The sequence below is a fragment of the Lathamus discolor genome, chromosome 7 (assembly GCF_037157495.1).
Source record: "Lathamus discolor isolate bLatDis1 chromosome 7, bLatDis1.hap1, whole genome shotgun sequence".
Lineage (NCBI taxonomy): Eukaryota > Metazoa > Chordata > Aves > Psittaciformes > Psittacidae > Lathamus > Lathamus discolor.
In genome coordinates this window covers 7,826,865-7,845,626 of record NC_088890.1, presented here as the reverse complement: position 1 = coordinate 7,845,626, position 18,762 = coordinate 7,826,865, and the positions used below count along the sequence as shown (strand labels likewise).

General features: G+C 36.6%; 1 protein-coding gene across 1 annotated transcript in view; it reads right to left on the bottom strand.

The window, feature by feature from the left end:
* CACNA2D3 (calcium voltage-gated channel auxiliary subunit alpha2delta 3) overlaps positions 1 to 18,762 on the bottom strand; it is a 498,676-nt gene that overhangs the window by 241,391 nt on the left and 238,523 nt on the right. The window contains exons 6-9 of the mRNA XM_065687615.1: positions 17,778 to 17,909; positions 16,678 to 16,738; positions 16,446 to 16,596; positions 8,857 to 8,931 (exon numbers count right to left, since the gene is read on the bottom strand). Of these exons, the coding sequence (XP_065543687.1) occupies positions 8,857 to 8,931; positions 16,446 to 16,596; positions 16,678 to 16,738; positions 17,778 to 17,909 (419 nt within the window). The remainder of the gene's footprint in view (positions 1 to 8,856; positions 8,932 to 16,445; positions 16,597 to 16,677; positions 16,739 to 17,777; positions 17,910 to 18,762) is intronic.

Here is an 18,762-nt window from a genome sequence, read left to right as displayed (position 1 = left end):
ACACCACCTGAAGCCTTACAAATAGATACACCACCCAGTAAGTTCAGCTTGCTATGGCTTATAGGAGATCCTTTTTCTAGAAGACCTGAAAAGCTGTTGCCTTTATACTATGTTTCTCTGCCACTGACAAGATGGAAGTACACTAGAAGCAAGTTTACTGTTATAAACTTCTGACCAAATCAAATCCCCATCTGTCTTCTTCCTGCCTACTTAGCTAAACCAGCTTCTCCCCCCTCCCGCCCCCAGTTTAGGGATTTTTAATTAGTTGAGTTATGGCCAACTTCCCATTTCTACAGTTTTCAGTATTTTTATTACAATCACCTAAGTTTTACTTTTATCCCTGTGCAGATACATTTTATTATCTCTTGTGATCGCTAAAAATAAGGTACCGTTTATGATAAACAGGAATACCTAAATTAGATGGGGTTACAAGGACCATGTATTCAAGTCTTAGCATACACAAATAAAGCAGTTTCTACCGATTTCAAAGAGGGTAGTAACAGTTCAAAAGTGATAAATGCAAGAGTTTATACAATTACTCTGGAAAAATTGCATTTGCTATTAAACGTCTTTGCTATTCCTAGTATTAGTTCCAATACTCATTCACAAATGCTATAACTTCAAATGTTGCTGAGACATATTTGGCAAAGATTTATTAGATTTGTGAAGATCAACTACATCAACATATAAAGCAGTTAAAAAAACCCACCCAAACAAACAAAAATCCCCAACCACAATCAGAAGGCATATGTGTAAGGTGGGAGAGTGATGATTACTGATGTGTCACAGGGAAGTTTGCCCACATGTACTAACAGTTGATAAATGTTCATTCACATCTGTAAAATGTGTATAAGCACAGTCCCATTTAAAATTCACTGCCAAGACAATTGCAGCTTAGCTTGCTGATGATGATTACCCAAGTGCTTGTGCTCCCTTGCACATTGTGTTGCTAGAATTGATTTTTCAGTAAAACAATCCTGAAAAAAATGCCGAACAAGAAGCTCAAGACTCAATATATTCAGATTTAAAACAAATTCTTAGGTAAATTAGTTGCCTGGGGCTGCAACAGAAAACTTTGGACTAAATTTCAGTGGTCTGGGGCTAGTTGGAAGTTTTGGGGGTCTAGCATGGCTAGCCAGTTATAAAAAAAAGGTAGCTTTCAGTGAGACTTCATGATTTTTCGCAGCAAAGCAATGCAGTCAACAATCTTTTTTGGAGATGGACAGATAAATATACATCTAAGTAATTTGCTTAAATAAAATTCAATATGCAGAATTTGTATTTACCAGTCATATTGGCAATTTCACTCAGCTTCATTGCTGTATCAGTCTTCTGGTTATTTAATTTCTGGTAATTGCTGACAAAAATAAAGCTCATTTGAAGTTATACACTACATCTGTCTATTTTTGTCATTCTAATTTACACAGGGGTAAGTTCTTGATTTAGTTTGGAGTTACTGTGCCTATCTGTGCATCTAGAAGATGATATATTTCATCTGGAAATATTTACAGAGAAATCTCCTCAACCCATATATAGTACATTAAAACAACATATAAAAGAGGAATGTATATTGTAATATTGTTACTTTAAATCTGGGGTTACATTAAATCAGATTGTCATCCGATTCCTTTGGGGTAGGTAAATTGTAACATGGAGTTTCTCAAAGATGAAAACCTCTTGGCCCAAGAAAACTAGTATTAAAATAGGCAGTTCCACATGTTTGCAATTTGTGGAGAAAGTGCAGACAGTGACAGAACAGTGTCTGAGCTATTTCCCACTCTCTTTTAAATTTGTGTATAGCAAATTGATACACTTCAAGGTAGCAGCTGTTTAATGCTAATGCCAGATTATAAATCAGTCTGGTAAAATTCAAATATAGGCTACATACTTTATATTACTAAACAACAGTTAGGATCAGAGATTAATTTCAGCCTCATTTATACTACCCAATGTAATTGTAGATTTAATTTTTATGATAAACGAAACTCGAAGCAAGTTTTCCAAATTAGAGACAGCTTACAACAACATTCTGAGAACGCATCCCCACACATCTAAACTGAACCTTCAATGAGGGTATGTGCCAACACAAAAATTTTAGGACAAATTCTAGGCTATGAAAAATTTTAGCAATAAAAGACGCAACTGAATGCCTGCCATATCACCTGAAATTATAGCTATTCTTAAAACAGATTATTATATTCTTCTATTCTAAAAATGAAAGCAGAAATACTGTATGTTGTAAGAAATCTAGTACTGGGGCACCTAGCTTGCACATTGGTAAAACTTGTGGCACATATATTTACTCCACTCACATCAGTGTCATATTTGAAGTTATTTGTCTTGTATGAATATATAAACCAGACTCGATTCCATAATTTTCTCAAAAGGAGTATGCTTTCTCTATTTGTATATGACAGCAATTCAAGGTGCAATTAGACCCTTACTACTCTGAAAGCTACACACAGCAAACTTTTACAGAACCAAGAATTTAGCAGAATCAAGAATACTTGATCACAATCTTCGGAAATTCTAAACATGTTACATTAGCATCTCTCTGCCATAGGTTCTTGCTAGCAGTAAAAAAAAAAAAAAAAAAAAAAAAAAAGAAGTAAAATAGAGATTTACAACTCAAGACTGCATAACTTCGCTGCTCTTGAAACTGGCAGGGAACAGGTGTAGATGCTTAGAATCATCACTTCTTTCAGTGTATCCTCTTGCTTAAAGAAAAGCATGTTGTTTGATCAACATGCTGGAGTTTCTGGGCTGAAAACCTGTTTTCTGCAACTTTCATCCCTTTCCTATAACAAAAGTGCATGAATATGTTACATGTTCAAATGCTTAATTATATTAAACTTTTCTATATCCTTTAAAATCTACTATAATACACCAGAAATATTTATTAATGCTTTAAGCAAGGAGTGGCCTCAATCAAGTAACCCCTACACATGTGATGAGGCTTATTCGAAAGTTCTTCACTATGCCAGTCACTATGAAATCTGTACCAACCTTCAAAACATGCATTGAAGATGAAAGTTGCAAAGGTGAAAGTACTCAATGCTGTTCTCTTTATTTAGCAAAACAATGCAGGATCAAGAATCTTTGGCTAACTTGGGCTCCTATATCATATAAATTAAAAAGTAAATCTCACTTGTCACCCTTTACTAAAATGGCTGTGAGAAGAGACCCCTAAAATATTAGCTACAGGGGTGGGGACATAATGATTTAAGATGCAACCAAAATACAGATTTCACTTTGCAGATGAAACAAATGCAGCTCCATCAATAATAACTGGATTGTCTTTCAAAGAGAAATGCAGCTTCCTTACTCTGTATGCACTTTGTACGGATTTACTCTAGTGTCAGGCCCCTGTTTCTACCTGAAAAGACAGAAAAAATGGTAGGGGGTGGGTCAGTGAGCTGTATAGTATCTCTCCTGACACTTGAAACAGAAAACTGAGCCACATTACTCCAGGGAGAGTGTCACCACAGAGTGGATATAAGAGCATTACAGTGCCTTAAATTATTTTTCATAGTTTAACGAGAGGGTTTTTTTTCTTTTAGAGAAGTTGTTCCCACACTGTGGTCCAGAAAATAACAGTAAGTGCTCCAGAGCCAATGTGTGGAATTAACACTGTTTACAGTGCGGTTTCCCTCCCCAAAAGAGATACTGTGGAGGAGGGGGGAGGTAGTAAATAAATAAATAAATTAATTAATTAATTAATTAAAAAAATGCAAGACTCACACTGTTTCTTTGAGAAATAGAGAAATGTGTAAACCAGACACAGCAGACAGCCTTCCCTAAACACCCACAACAACACCCCTCCTACCAACACTAATTGGATTTTCTGAAAGTCTGGTTTTAGGAAATCTATTACATTCCCTGTGCAATATAGAGGAGAATTTTTGCAACCCATCACTGAATATGAAAAAACATGTTCATTTGCTACCAGTAATCCCATTGAATATTCAGCATCAACACCATTAAGAAGCACCCATTTCGCAGGCTACTATAAGCCCTACAGCTGAGGCAGTTTCTTGTAGCCCACCAAAAAAAAAAAACAACTTCTTTATGCTCCATTCCCTGAAGATGCTCCCAGGTTTCATCTTACCTGGAGAGGCTGTGCATGGGAACAGAAAGAGTTCTGTCTTGCAGCCCAGCTGCCTGAGGCAGCAGACTGCTGCGGGTGGCCAACCAAACTCTTTTACTTACTCCTGCATCTTGGAAAGCCAGGCTGGCTGCTGCTGTGGCAGCATCTGTGCTGGCAGAAGAGAACTCTCTCAGCAGAAGCATACACCATGCTCTCCCCCTCAAAAGAGGACCTGATCTCTCCTCAAGTCCCACCCTGGCCCACCTGCACCAAGTTAGTATAATTTAATCCCATTTATTCTGCTGAGTAGCTGGTTCACCCTTTAGCTCACTGCTGGTGAAATGCAAGTGATAAGGATAGCCTAATCTTCAAGATTTTCTATTTCTTCGTTTTGGTAGAGATACTGCACTGACTCGATACAAAGACAGACATTCAGCATGTTTAAGTGACATCCTCAGAGTAGCAAGATTCCATGTGAGAATATCTGAGCCTTATATAAAGGCAGCAAAGTAGTTCTTCAATAAATACTTTCAATAAAAATGTGGACTGGGGTACTGATCCTGTGAAAGCAATTTTTATTTAGTTATTGAAACAGCTGCTTTTCTCATGAGATAAAAAGTTCCAGTCAAACATCTTAAAGTAATTTCTTATCTTTGCTCCTAAGAACTATGTTTATTTGCTACGTGTGGTGTCAGATGAACCTAGAAAGATGCAGTTAGCAAGAACTGGGGGGTGTGTCTGTATATTGGGGAGTGGACACGGGTTTTTTTAAAGGTCATTTAATGGGACTCATGGAGAGGGAAGAGAGAGAGACTGTCAAAAATGGTATAAATTACAGTTTACTCAGCATATATTTATAGCTTTGTAAAACTGGTTTTATGTATGCTTCCAATAATAAATGCCTCGTTAAGAAATACCTGTCCTTCATAAGGTCAGGTGTACATACAGCAATGTAAAAGAGTTTTCGAGGGAACTGTTAAGAATTCAAGTCCCTGCAACCATCATCAGCATATGTCTCCTCTTTACACACAGTGAAAACTATAGCAATATGAAATACCATCACAGCAATTTCTAATTGTTCCCATTTAAAGTTAGCAGATGGGAATAAATACTTGCTACCTAAAGAAAAACATTCTAATGGATTTTAAAATGCTTGTATTTATTTTGGTGCTAATAGAGCTTACATTGGCTGTAACAGATGTGGTCGTTCTTCCTCCATTTCAAGTAAGAAGAACATTCGACATTAAATGACAAATAATAGAGATTTCCAGGAGGAATATACAGTTACATCTTCAGACATACACTAGACTACCAAAAATTCAGGCATATGTATACACATATAAACTGAAACAATACCACATAGTTTAAAACATTGCCTGTCTATCACCTACTCTAATTCACCAGTACAGAAATTTCTGGTTATATGTTGATAATGGCTGTTTGAAAAAACACGTTACAGTGTTTGTGGTGATACTTTTCCTTTTCCTGTTTTGTCATTCAATAAACAAAAGAAAGAGCTATTTTTACCAGTGACCAGACAAATGAGTATTTACCTTGTAAGACTGGTTAAGAAAGTGTAATTTCATAGAATCACAGAATCATAGATTGGAAGGGACATTAAAGATCATCTAGTTCCAAACCCCTGCACAAGCAGGGACACCTTCCACTAAAACAGGTTGCTCAAAGGATTATCATCTGCTACTACAATAGACACTTGGCAATTTCACATAAAGAAACTACAGAAGGCTGGCATATCTGTCAGACTCACAGGAATAAAAGTAGCAGTCCAAATGGCTGAAATCTTATAATGAATTTCAAAACATAGCTGAATACTCCAATAGTTCTTGACCAGTTTTGGAATGTGCATAGTAACAGCATTTAAAAATATCTTTTTTTCTATGGACCTGACCAAAAGACTATTTTCCAGGGAATTCAGTGGGATTTTGAAAAGGACCTCAGCTCACCAAACTATTGCAAATTACCTATGTCAAGTTTATTCTCCAGTTCCGGCCTTTCAAGGACAGAAAATAACTACCTCACTAATATGAATAACAGGAAACAGGTCATATTTAGCTATTCTCTGAAACATTGGATATATTTTTCAATTTATAGGCAAAATAAAGCACAAAGTGATTCCAGAAATAAAATTAAAAAATAAAATAAAATTAGCTAACCAGAAATTATATCGACGTTTACTCTGAAGAACATTAAATTGTTCTTCACTATTTTGAATAATTGAGTACTGTTCATAAAATCTGAGCATCATCTGGGTGGCATAAAAACTTTTTGATCAATTAAATTAAAATGAATCTGACATTAAGTAGCATATGGGCATATGGTGATCTGCATTTTGATCAGTTGCAGAGTGATGGAAAGGTTAACAGTAGGATTAATTCCAGACAGATCATCTGGGCAATATATTTGAACCTTTAGTTTTAAGTCTAGAACTTGCACAGCTTTCATATGTCTCATTAGATGCACCCACAATAAAGTGTTCATTTAGAAAACTGCATCACAGTTAACTCACACAAATAAGGGTGCTCAACACTAAATGATTAGGAACAATTCATGTCATTCCACGCAGTAACCAAATGATATTTAGATAATCTAAAAATCAACAGTGGAGAACAGTGGAGAAAGTATATTAAGGAAGCAGCCCATGAAACATAATTCTTGTAAAATACAGGTGCATATGTAGGTTAAATGCAAAGAACTTGGGTGAATAATACAATGGAGTAAAGTACATCATAATGAGATCAAAGTCATTTTGTCTTGGTATACATAAAAAGAACTAGCACTGACACACTTAGAAGTGTGTTATCAGAGCTACGTCTTCTACTTCCTGCAAGATCTCATTGACTTCTTTAGCAATAATGAATTATCATACTGAATGTTCAGCACAATACAGTGTTGAGCTGCAACTCTTCTGGATCTGCCTTTAATAAAAAAAGAGAGAAATATTTAAAGAAAGATACAAGACTACTGCCCTCTCCAGTCATAAGCAAGACTCAGGTGGGCAAGTCACTTTAAGAACAGAGGAAGTGTTAGCAGGGAAGAAGTTCTATAACGACACAAGTGGCTTACTTTAACAAGCCTTTCCCTCTACAAGAAACACTGGACTTTTCAACTATCTTATTTCATAATTTTACATGGCATAAACAATATTACCTTACCCTTCTAAGAAGTGTGATGGAGTAATGCTTGCATAGAGCGACTGCAACTGGATGGCAGGCAATAAACTATAATTCAAGCTGCACTTTCATGCTGTAATCTCCCTTCAAATAAAACCACCACTGAAATCATTGTAATATTTTTTCTGAAGAATGCCAGTAGGATTTAATGTGAACACTTTCACAGAACTTTCTTGAATATATGCAGTGTTGTTTTGACGCACCTCTTCGAAATGCTAATTATTTTTATTCATACTATATTTGTTTTCATTTGGTTTGAGGGTTTGCTTCAACTTTAGTATTAGTTTGTCTTAAGAATGCAACCTCTTCCTTAGGACTGGTCTTGTTTAACATCTTCATCACTGACACGGACAGTGGGATTGAGTGCACCCTCAGCAAGTTTGCTGATGACACCAAGCTGTGTGGTCTGGTTGATATGCTGGAGGGAAGGGATGCCATCCAGAGGGACCTTGACACGCTTGTGAGGTGGGCTGATGCCAACCTTATGAAGTTCAACCATGACAAGTGCAAGGTCCTACACCTGGGTCAGAGCAATCCCAGGCACAGCTACAGATTGGGCAAAGAAGAGATTCAGAGCGGCCCTGAGGAGAAGGACTTGGGGGTGCTGGTCCATGAGAAAATGAACATGAGGCGGCAGTGTGCGCTCGCAGCCCAGAAAGCCAACCATATCCTGGGCTGCATCAAAAGGAGCGTGACCAGCAGGTCGAAGGAGGTGATCCTGCCCCTCTACTCTGCTCTTGTGAGACCTCACCTGGAGCATTGTGTGCAGTTCTGGTGTCCTCAACATAAAAAGGACATGGAACTGCTGGAACAAGTCCAGAGGAGGGCCACGAGGATGATCAGGGGACTGGAGCACCTCCCGTATGAAGACAGGTTGAGGAAGTTGGGGCTGTTCAGCCTGCAGAAGAGAAGGCTGCGTGGAGACCTCATAGCAGCCTTCCAGTACCTGAAGGGGGCATATAGGGATGCTGGGGAGGGACTCTTCGTCAGGGGCTGTAATGACAGGACAAGCGGTAATGGTTTAAAACTTAAACAGAGGAAGTTTAGATTGGATATAAGGAGGAAATTCTTTACTGTAAGGGTGGTGAGGCACTGGAATCGGTTGCCCAGGGAGGTTGTGAGTGCTCCATCCCTGGCAGTGTTCAAGGCCAGGTTGGATGAAGCCTTGTGTGGGATGGTTTAGTGTGAGGTGTCCCTGCCTATGGCAGGGGGGTTGGAACTAGATGATCTTGAGGTCCTTTCCAACCCTAACTATTCTATGATTCTATGATTCGTAAGTTTTTGTAAAATAATGATTGTTCAATTTAAAGCAACTGAAGTACTTAAAATAATTGCTAATTTTTATTAACTGTATTTTCAGTGATTTCTGTAATTTTCCATTAAGTTTATTCAATCAGATTGACTAGGAAGTGATTTCTTTTTCTTCCTACTGAGGCACATAAGACTCCTTTGAAATGGCATAAGAAGAATAATTAATAAATTCTAATAATGGAAGGCATTGTACTAGGAAGAGATCATTATAGCACATTGTTACACACTGCATCCTATCCTTGCTGTGTTACTGCTTTGATTCCTTACCTCTTTGTTGGCTCTGTCTGCTTGAACTAATGTTCCATTCAGACATGGCTCTACATAATGAAGTTCTTCATTATACTATAAAGAGAAAGAAAAAGTATGATGAAGACTGTAATTAAAAGCTTTTAAAAATACAATTTAATGATTTAGAACTACAATGAAGCATGCACATAAAGCAAGAACAAAAGGACTTGGTTGATTTTTAAAACCTGGATGTGGGTGGTTGTTTGTTTTTTTTTTTTTTCTTTTACATGATTCTTAACATTTCCGAAGTTTATACTTTTAAAAAGAAGCATTTAATTTAACAGATGCCAACACCCAAGTGGAGTTAATGGGTACTGTATACACCAACTGGCACAAATATCCTTCAAGCTTAAATCTGGATAGTATTAAGAGGTCATTTTTGATACATCACAGTCACAACTCCCATTTTTTTTTTTCTATATAAAGAAGACATCTTGACAAATAGTTGAGTCACCAGCTAACATTTTGCAAGGTTAACAGTGGAACAACTGTGCCAAAAAGTCTGTAAGCTTCAATCAATCCTGGACATATCTGACAACAGTCAGAATTTCAGTCAAGCAAAGTAGCTTAATATACACTAAGTCATGAAGATGTGACAGATCTTTTAGGAATTATCTGCTTACCTTACAAGGCCTAAGTAAATTAGATAGTCCATTCCTGGTTTCAGAAGCATCTTAAGCATTAAAAGAACCTGTCTCATCTGCAGTCAGTAGATCTTGCAGACTCACAGATGCTTAAGTCACTTAATTGAATATTGGACTTGTTTAAATCTTTTCAACCTTTCAACACAGGTCAAATTAATATAGAAGTACCTTCAAACAGTCTAAATTAGTTGTACAGCCAGAGTTTTAACTTAATTGCTCCTCTCAATTAAATATACTGTAGAAGTTATTACAGATTAAACTATAAGGACTTAGCATTTAGGCTTTAAATGTTTTCACCCATATTTATTGAGTTTTGATATTTAAATGATTTTTTAATATTGATTTTTATTTTCACCCTATTTATTGAATCAGAACATCCATAGTAAACAAAGGCAGACAACACATTAAGTCAAGCCAAAAATAATAATGAAAAACATGTCATAAGATTAATATATGCATTTACTCTCTTCTTCCTCCACCTCAATGGGAATAAAGAGAAGCCTTACATGACTCACAACAGAATGCTGCTTAGACAAGGTTCCCTATGACTGCAAGCTCTCACTATGTCTGTGTCTAGCTCAGGATTTGTTCTACTTTCTTCGGTTTAACACCACTCTTTTCTCTGCACATGGTCTAACCACGGACCCCTGCAACCGGTTCCACTTTGGACACCTGGCATCATCTTTCATTTTAACAGTGCACAACTTACTACATTCATAATTACTTAATTACTGTTACATAGGGAAGAATGTTTAATTTGAATTGCATCAAGTTATTCTTGAGGCACTGTGCTAGGCTTAGTCCTTAGCTGTAAGTAATTTCACTTGATATTGCTAGTTTTACAGACAATTTACATCAGCATTGACACAGTAATTGATTGGTTGCATAGAAACAAACAGAAATGATCAAAAGATATTTATACATAATTTCTGTAGCAAATTTGCATGCTTCCTTAATTATTTTATTCCCATCAATATTATTCCAACATATAAGAATCTGTGAATATGCCTGTTGCTCCAAAGGTAATACAAGAAAATATAACCTTCTGGTTTAGCCTTCTCAGTCTAATTTCTGTAGCTGTCATTGGAATTTACAGAAAGATACTTTTTTTATATGATACCAATCACAGTGTCTGTAATTGGTCATTATGCAATAAGATACTGAAATCTACCTGTTTCTCAGTCACAGTCTCACTTTCAAACATCTGCATGCAAGCAAGCTCAGAATTTTTTAATGCTGTAGTAGTACCACAACTTTTTTTCCAGGCCTATCACCACCAGCGAATAGAGGAAACAACATCCTACTCTATCAGACCTTGTATCTAAATAGCATGATTTCAGCCTTTTAGATCTCTATAATATTTCATTTGACTACTATTTTAAGTAACTCATATCATTAGGTTTTTCCCACAGACGTGTAGACATGCATGTCTGCTAGCTGCACCATAACCCACAGACTCCCAGCAGCTTCCTGCTATACCTTTACTGTTATTCAGTGACATAGTAAAATGGATGTCCATGCTTTTACAGAGGACATGCTTGAAGTCCCATAGCAGCCCTAAAATCAACCTACTTCAAAAAAAGAATGAATAAAAATGTTCATTCTCACATAAAAGGTACAATTACAGAGATGACACGTGGACAAAGCCCTTTCAGCTGTCACTGTGAACATGAGAAAACACAGATACTCAACCTTGTGAAACCTAGCCAAATTGTGCCACTATCTGCATTTGAGATTATTACTATCAAAAAATATTTTAAGCAATCTTCTATGCATGGCAGAAGAAACAGAATTACACCAAGGTGTGTAAATAAGTATTTTTATGTAACAGTATTCTATGGATAACAAGCATAACCTGGAAGGATTCTATTTCCTGCTAGGGTGGTGAGGCACTGGAATGGGTTGCCCAGGGAAGTTGTGAATGCTCCATCCCTGGCAGTGTTCAAGGCCACGCTGGACAGAGCCTTGGGTGAGGTGTCCCTGCCCATGGCAGGGGGGTTGGAACTAGATGATCTTATGGTCCTTTCCAACCCTAACTATTCTATGATTCTATGGAAAAATTCACTGGACAAAATTATTTCAGTTAAAAAAGAAATTCCCAAAGCAGCAAATATCTGCCTTTCCAAGTCCATGAAATCTGTAGAATTTTGATGCACTATGTGAAACATTCAAGCAATGTTTTCTGCTAAAATAGTATCTTCAAGTGATCTTTAGTGCAACTGTCAGCTTCTAGTAAAAGACCCATCTTTTGCTTCATAGCATATATTTGATTTCTTTGACCTTGCCATAGGGTTTTGCACTGTTATTGGTGATGCCTTTCTTTTACCTGTGTCAAACCATTAAAGTAAAAAAGGGGAAAATATCCCCCCCATCAGCAATTTGAATTCAGTTCTGTAGCTTTTTAAGACATTTTAGATTTTGTATTTCGTGGCATAGCTTCCTGATCTTTAGTCAAAAGGCTGATTAGTAACTGCTGACTTTGCCAGCAATACCCAGTATGGATCTCTTGTTAATTTACCTAGTAAATGTCTGCGTTTTGCCTTTCAAGAGTCTTGCATTACACTGTTTTCTTACATTTCCTACTGTTGTATTGTCCCATCACCTTACACTCTGGAATATGATACTTCTGCATGTTACAGTTGTGAGAGCTGTGATGTAATAACTGCTATGCAATATCTGTGCATATTCTGTGTTTTGTTGAAGGAGGAAGTAGAAACCAGCTACACCATTTCTGAGCTACTCTTCTAAAGCCTTTTATTGATCTAAACATCAGATGATGTTGGTTATTCTTTATTTACTTAGTTATGTTTATTTATTAGTTCACATTATTTTGTCACTCTATTTCTAGTTATTTCTTTGCACAAGAGGCATAAAACAAGCGGGCTAAAATCTGAACTAAGAGGAACTATACAGCTAGTTTGACAGTTGCTGACCAACATTACTTAAACAGATACTATTTGTATTCTGAAAATGTTATATATATATATATATACACACGTTTATGGTACTAACACGCTTACAGAATTAGTTTAAATTCATACTTTTCATGTTTATTCTTTGTCATATTGAAGCTGTCTGGAGAAAGGTCAACAGAAACAAATTCACATTCTGTTGTGCAGCAATACACAGATAAAAGATTTCACACTACATTAGGCATACTCAGACACCCAATATAGCCTAATCTAAAACCCAACAGTGAAGCCAATCCAGAAGAGGAAACAAACTGGTATTTTCAAAGTTCCACTAGAGTTACCATGTGCAACAAGTGGCACCCATGCACAGACTGCTGCTTGAAGCCATCATATGGAGGTTATGCCTTTCTCCTTCTCAGCCTGCTCACACATGAGCTGTACAGATCCTGATTATTCAGCAGGCTGAAAAGTAAGTTTATCCATCATCTACCCTGTATGATTATAAGGGTTCCTAAGAAGAGACTACCCAGAAACCATTTATAATGAGAAATTCTACAAATGAAAACCAGGGAAATATACCACTGTGCTTTGAATTAGCAAATACTTTTATTGTAATCAATTTTGCTAACATAATGTCACTAAAGCATTAAAATTAATGTATCATTCTTGGCTCAGTTAATATTTTGTTAATTTAATACAGAGTTTACAGTTTTATAAAAGCATTTTTAAAATTTCAGCATTCGGCAAAATTAGTACTCATTTTATGATAATATTGTTAATTTAATGCATGACTTGGAATAATACTTCAAAGTGAAATGGAAAAATATGCCTTTTCTGTTGTTGCAGGCATCTCTGATCATGCATCAGTGAACTGACCTTAAATTTTAACATAGGCAGCACAAAATTACTCTTGTATTTCGATAATTTTTTGCAATTCAATCATCTAGTCCATCAATTTCAGATAGATTTTGCAGCAACCTACCCATGAAAGCTAAAATGATTTTTAACAGTACCCTTTTCTGGTTAATCTCTGGAAAGAGCCACACTGAATCCACCTTTATTCTATATATACAGATAAACTTAATTTAGTGAAAAATAAATGCATATGAAAGAACCCAGCTAATGTACTGCTAGTGGCTTTTAGGTTTATTCTTGGCTGGAGGTCTTTTTTGTTTGGGTGGGTTTTTTTAGGGGGGTGGGGTCGTTTTGGGTTTGGTGGGTTTTTTCAGTTGGTTGGTGGTTTTTGTTTGGTTTAGATTATATTTTTCCTACCCTACAGCATAATTCTAAGTATTGAGTTTTTAACAATGTTAGTGTGTAGTGATCATAACTCCCATTACAGCCAACGGGAATCCTAAATGTCTTTTTGTGGATATACTGAAATGTGTGACAATCATCTGAAAAGAAAATCAAAAAGATTTTATAACTTTTTGGACAGTGATTTTTTTCTGCTTCTTTCACTGACATAAATGCTGATTTTCACAATGCTTAATTCCTTTCCATCCTTGACTCCCCCCATCAACAAAGCCCTGTCTTACACTAGTCCAGCTTCTCTAACCTCTTGTTCTCTTCTGGCTAACTTTAAAGTGCTCTTCTTTCTTACTGTAGCAAGCACAAAAGTTTCCCATCTGCTTGTGTAAGCTTTCCACTTGCTTCATTCTGGCTGTTGCTCATGTGTAAGTCCCCTCTCACATATTTCATCACTATTTTCCTTGCACTTCCTTCCTTTCCTCAAAATGCAGCCATGCTTTACGGTTCTCCCCTCTTGTGGGATAAGGAAAACTCTTTAATCTATTTGACTCCCAGTTCCTGACCTGATTCCTCATAGAAGTCTTCCATCGCAAGTATTTGTTCCATTAATCACTGCACATAATAAAGCCATCCTGACTATCAGTCAGGCTCAAAACTTTTGCTTCATTTAAATAAGTGTATTGTTTGTTCAGATTTCCCACATAAAGCTCTTATTCCACCTCCAATTTTGGCCTGGAAAGAGAAAGAGGTGCTTGGTCATTTGGCCCAGACTTACAGCTGTCCAGCAGTCCTTACAGAGCAATTTGGACAGGCCTTTCAGAACAATTGATGTGAGCAAGTATCAGCTGTGTGCTATGTGAATGGTAAGACCTTGCCTGCAAAAAGGAGCCACTTACACATTACTAGCCTATGCCTAAATTATAAAGAGTAAAATATATTCTTACTCAAACATTTGTCTGTAGATAAAAGCTATAAAGGATTTTCAGTGCTTTCACACCAAGAAGCTTCTTGAGTGAGCTTTGTTGTCGTATGGTTTGATCTCTGACACCCTCTCCAGTCTCAACAAAAATCATCTACCCTGCTGGTGCTTATTCAGAGCAGTGACCTTTGCTGATCATTTAGATCACAAAAAAGGAGTTTATAAATCCAGCCCCAGCTTGTCTATACCTTTCTTCATTGAAACATCCTCCACTCCCTTCTCCACAGTACCAGTCTCAGCTACCAGTTTGGTGCATTTCCACGCAATAAATTATGCAAAAATTCTGTGACTCCATGCTGGTTTATGCACAGCTCAGTTCATCTTCAATTAAAGTTTAAATTGAAAAATAAAGATGTTTAGTTATTTCATATTTGCTCATTTTTTTCAAGTCTTTACTTATTATTTCTCCTGTACTATTTATGCAAAAATAATTGTTTTGGGTTCTAGCTACATACATTTTTATATTTTTTGTAATACACGAGTTTTCTGGTTTTCACAAAGGAAAAATCATCAGTTAAAAAAATTCTTTTTTCTTCCTATATCATTCACAGTAACTGTCACAACTACTGATAAACACAGAGATTACACACTGAAAAATGGCTGGTCAAGTGTCTTCGTAATTACTTATTTGAAACATTCTTTCAACTTAAAGTTATTTAGATTACAGTTAATCACAATTTTCTTGAAGGACAGTCAATCTTTTTTTGATACAGTATGTAATTATGTCTTCCCACTCCATGAGTTTCTTCTAATTATGCAATTATCAAGCAAGAAGATTAATACGAAAGATATTCTGAACTAAATGCTTGCTATCTATTTAAAATAAATGCATGTATACTTTCAGCATATATACTCCATTCTCCATACAATCTCAATGACTTGCACTAGTGTCACTATGGTCATTTATTTCTGTATACAAAAACCATTTCCTTTGTAGGGAAAAAAGGCCAGAATCCTCCTTACACTCAAGCATTTGAAGAATTTTTTAGGATCTATGCATATAATAAACCCACATACTTTGAAGTATTACCAAGAGAACATCAACAAAGAAGAATTTATAAAACCGTAAGTTTTCCTCCTATACCCCCCTGCAAATCATAGGTCTGATGTCAGTTCTGGACTTGTTAAAGCCATCCTTAACTACATGATTAATCCCATTACTCTTAAATACTGTAGAAGTTGCCTCTTGCCATAGATTTAAAACATGTACCTCTACCATGGAAAACTAACTACTTAAAACTCTCTATACAAATAACAGGATCTACTGATGATCTAATTTATCACTGTTAGTAAGCACCAGTAGTGCCTTCGTACAACTTACATACACATACATACATTTCGGATTTGCGCTGAGGAAAGCAGGAATAACAAGAAGCTATGTTAGCATCTATTAATCCTTCTATATTAACCTGGGGGCAGAGGGAGGCAGAGGTGTAAAGGGACAGACCTCCAAGTTAAAAGCTAAGATAATGTAGAAAGCTCAGGCAAACTACAAAACAGATTACTATTCTTTGCAACTCCCAAACTCAAGACAACTCGTTAAGGGGTTTCAGACTGCAAGTCATAGAAAAATAGCTTGAAGACACTGTCACCTGAAGAAGCTTGCACTGGAAAAATCACAGTGCTTGTCCAGTTGGCTCTGATGTCATTTTGCATCCATCACCCTTATGCGACATTTTTCAAGTGTATTGTGTGATGTAAAACACGACGGAGAGCAAAAAACCATGGGGCGGGGGGGGGGGGGGGGGAATGAAAAGAAGAAAGAAATCTTGAGACACTCACAGCAATTATATTGAAGAAGTCATCATCTCCAAGGGTATCCAGAATAGATGAAACTGTCTGTTTTGCAATAGTCAGACGGAGCCCTTTCATACTGCCACTGACATCTACTAAAATGACCACATCTTTTGGAGAAGTTGCTGCCTGGATGTACCTAAGACAAAAGACAACTTGCTCTTTCAAATACTGAACTTCCTTTCAAATTTCTTAACATGGGTAGTCATCTATTGCCTACCATTTTCTGTTTCTGCAGTCAAAAGCAATGACTCCATTCTCATCAGGTTCCCATTTAATTCCTGTTTTGAAAAAGAGATTAAAAAAATTATATTTTCACAGTACCTGTTCCAAATGTATCTGTGGCATTGGCCTAAGCAGCACTTAATGGAGTTTCATACTTTAATTTAACAGGGAATTGTATTGTAGCATAGGAAATACTGGAAAAAATAATAAAATAGGATGACCAAACCCAGTATTTTTTTCCTCACTCCTTTTTAGTCTACTGTAAGGTGAAAACTTCTTCAGGACAATTATATTCATCATAGTACTGTCACGGAAGTGTTGTCATACTAGGTTATTGGTGTTGACGAGTTTTATCACATGCTTGTGAAGTCCCTTTCAAGCCTCGAGCACTCACTACCTGTGCCTCGTCTCAACAGGTCCTGTTATACTAACTGCTTCATGCACAGGTCATACATGTGATGTTTTGCTTATATCCTGCAGTCGTGGGTCAAAAGAAATATGATAAAAAGCAAAACTTTAAACTTTAGCACAAGACAAGAAACAGCCTTTAAAATAAGGACTAATATAAATTACTGTATCTTAAAAGATTTCTATGGAAATAATACAAGTGATCTAATTGCATTTCATTAAAACTGGTGCAAAGAGAAACTTTAAAACAAGTTTTTGAAATCTTTAAATAGAAAGATGTAAGGTTATGTGGAAATCTAAAAACTGAATAATGAAATACAATGAAGTCTTACTATATGCATCAATAGAGCACATTATCTAAATTCAGTATTATAAAGAAGTGTCCAATCGTTTTGCCCTCCACAGTCTATTTAGGAGTTATTTTTCTGACGTATGTATATGTATAAATTAATACAAATGTTTATAAGTACATGAGTTATCTTGGCAGCTTCATCTCCAAATTAAAATTGGTTCAAGATATCCCCTCAGAATGTTGAAAACATTCGTTAGAAATGTCTCTCTTAAAACTAGACAAAGAAAAAATCAACCAGCAAGTATCTGTGAAAGTCATGATTTGTGACACTACTGAGTGAAAAATTGCAGCCGCAGCATTCTTTGTCATAGTTTAAGAACTTGTATTCTTCTTACCTGGGTACTGTCTGAAAAATCCTTTTGCACTTCCAAAGTACTGCCAGATGAGAGAAGGGTCACGATCAAAATTATCAACAAACACCTTATTTAAAGATTCTGACCAATAAACTCCATTTACAATGGCTGGATCTAGGAAGGAGAGGGAAAAAAAAGGTACATTAGGCAAGCTAAAATTGCTCAGTAGACGATGTTTCTGGAACTAATGCATCGCTTGTTCTGAAGAAAATAATTTTGCTATTTGATTGACTCATTTAGTTACTCAGTTGACTTTCCCTAAATGCATGGAATGTCTCATGGTAAAACTTCATACAATTTTTTTTTTTTTTAAATCTTAAACTTGGTAACAACATTCTCACTATATCTGAAAGTTTACATGTGGGAACAGAAAGCGAAATACCCTTTATTTCACACTTGAATGAGTTACGGTATACATACAAACACAAAATCTCATGACACTAATTGTTATTTGGGAAACACTGGACTCAGATTCATAACTGCCTAATTTTTTATTGTTTGTTTTTTTTTTTTATTCCCATAGAAAGAGAAATGCAAAGCAAATCCTTGATGTTGAAAATAACATTAGTTTACAGAACCATAGAATCATAGAATAGTCAGGGTTGGAAAGGACTTTAAGATCACCTAGTTCCAACCTCCCTGCCATGGGCAGGGACACCTCACACTAAACCATGTCACCCAAGGCTCTGTCCAGCCTGGCCTTGAACACAGCCAAGGATGGCGCATTCACAACCACCATGGGCAACCCATTCCAGTGCCTCGCCACCCTTACGGGAAAGAATTTCCTCCTGATATCCAATCTAAACTTCCCCTGTTTAAGTTTTAACCCATTACCCTTTGTCTTATCACTACAGTCCCTAGTGAACAGTCCCTCTCCAGCATCCTTGTAGGCCCCCTTCAGATACTGGAAGGCTGTTATGAGGTCTCCAAGCACCCTTGTCTTCTTCAGGCTGAACAGCCCGAACTT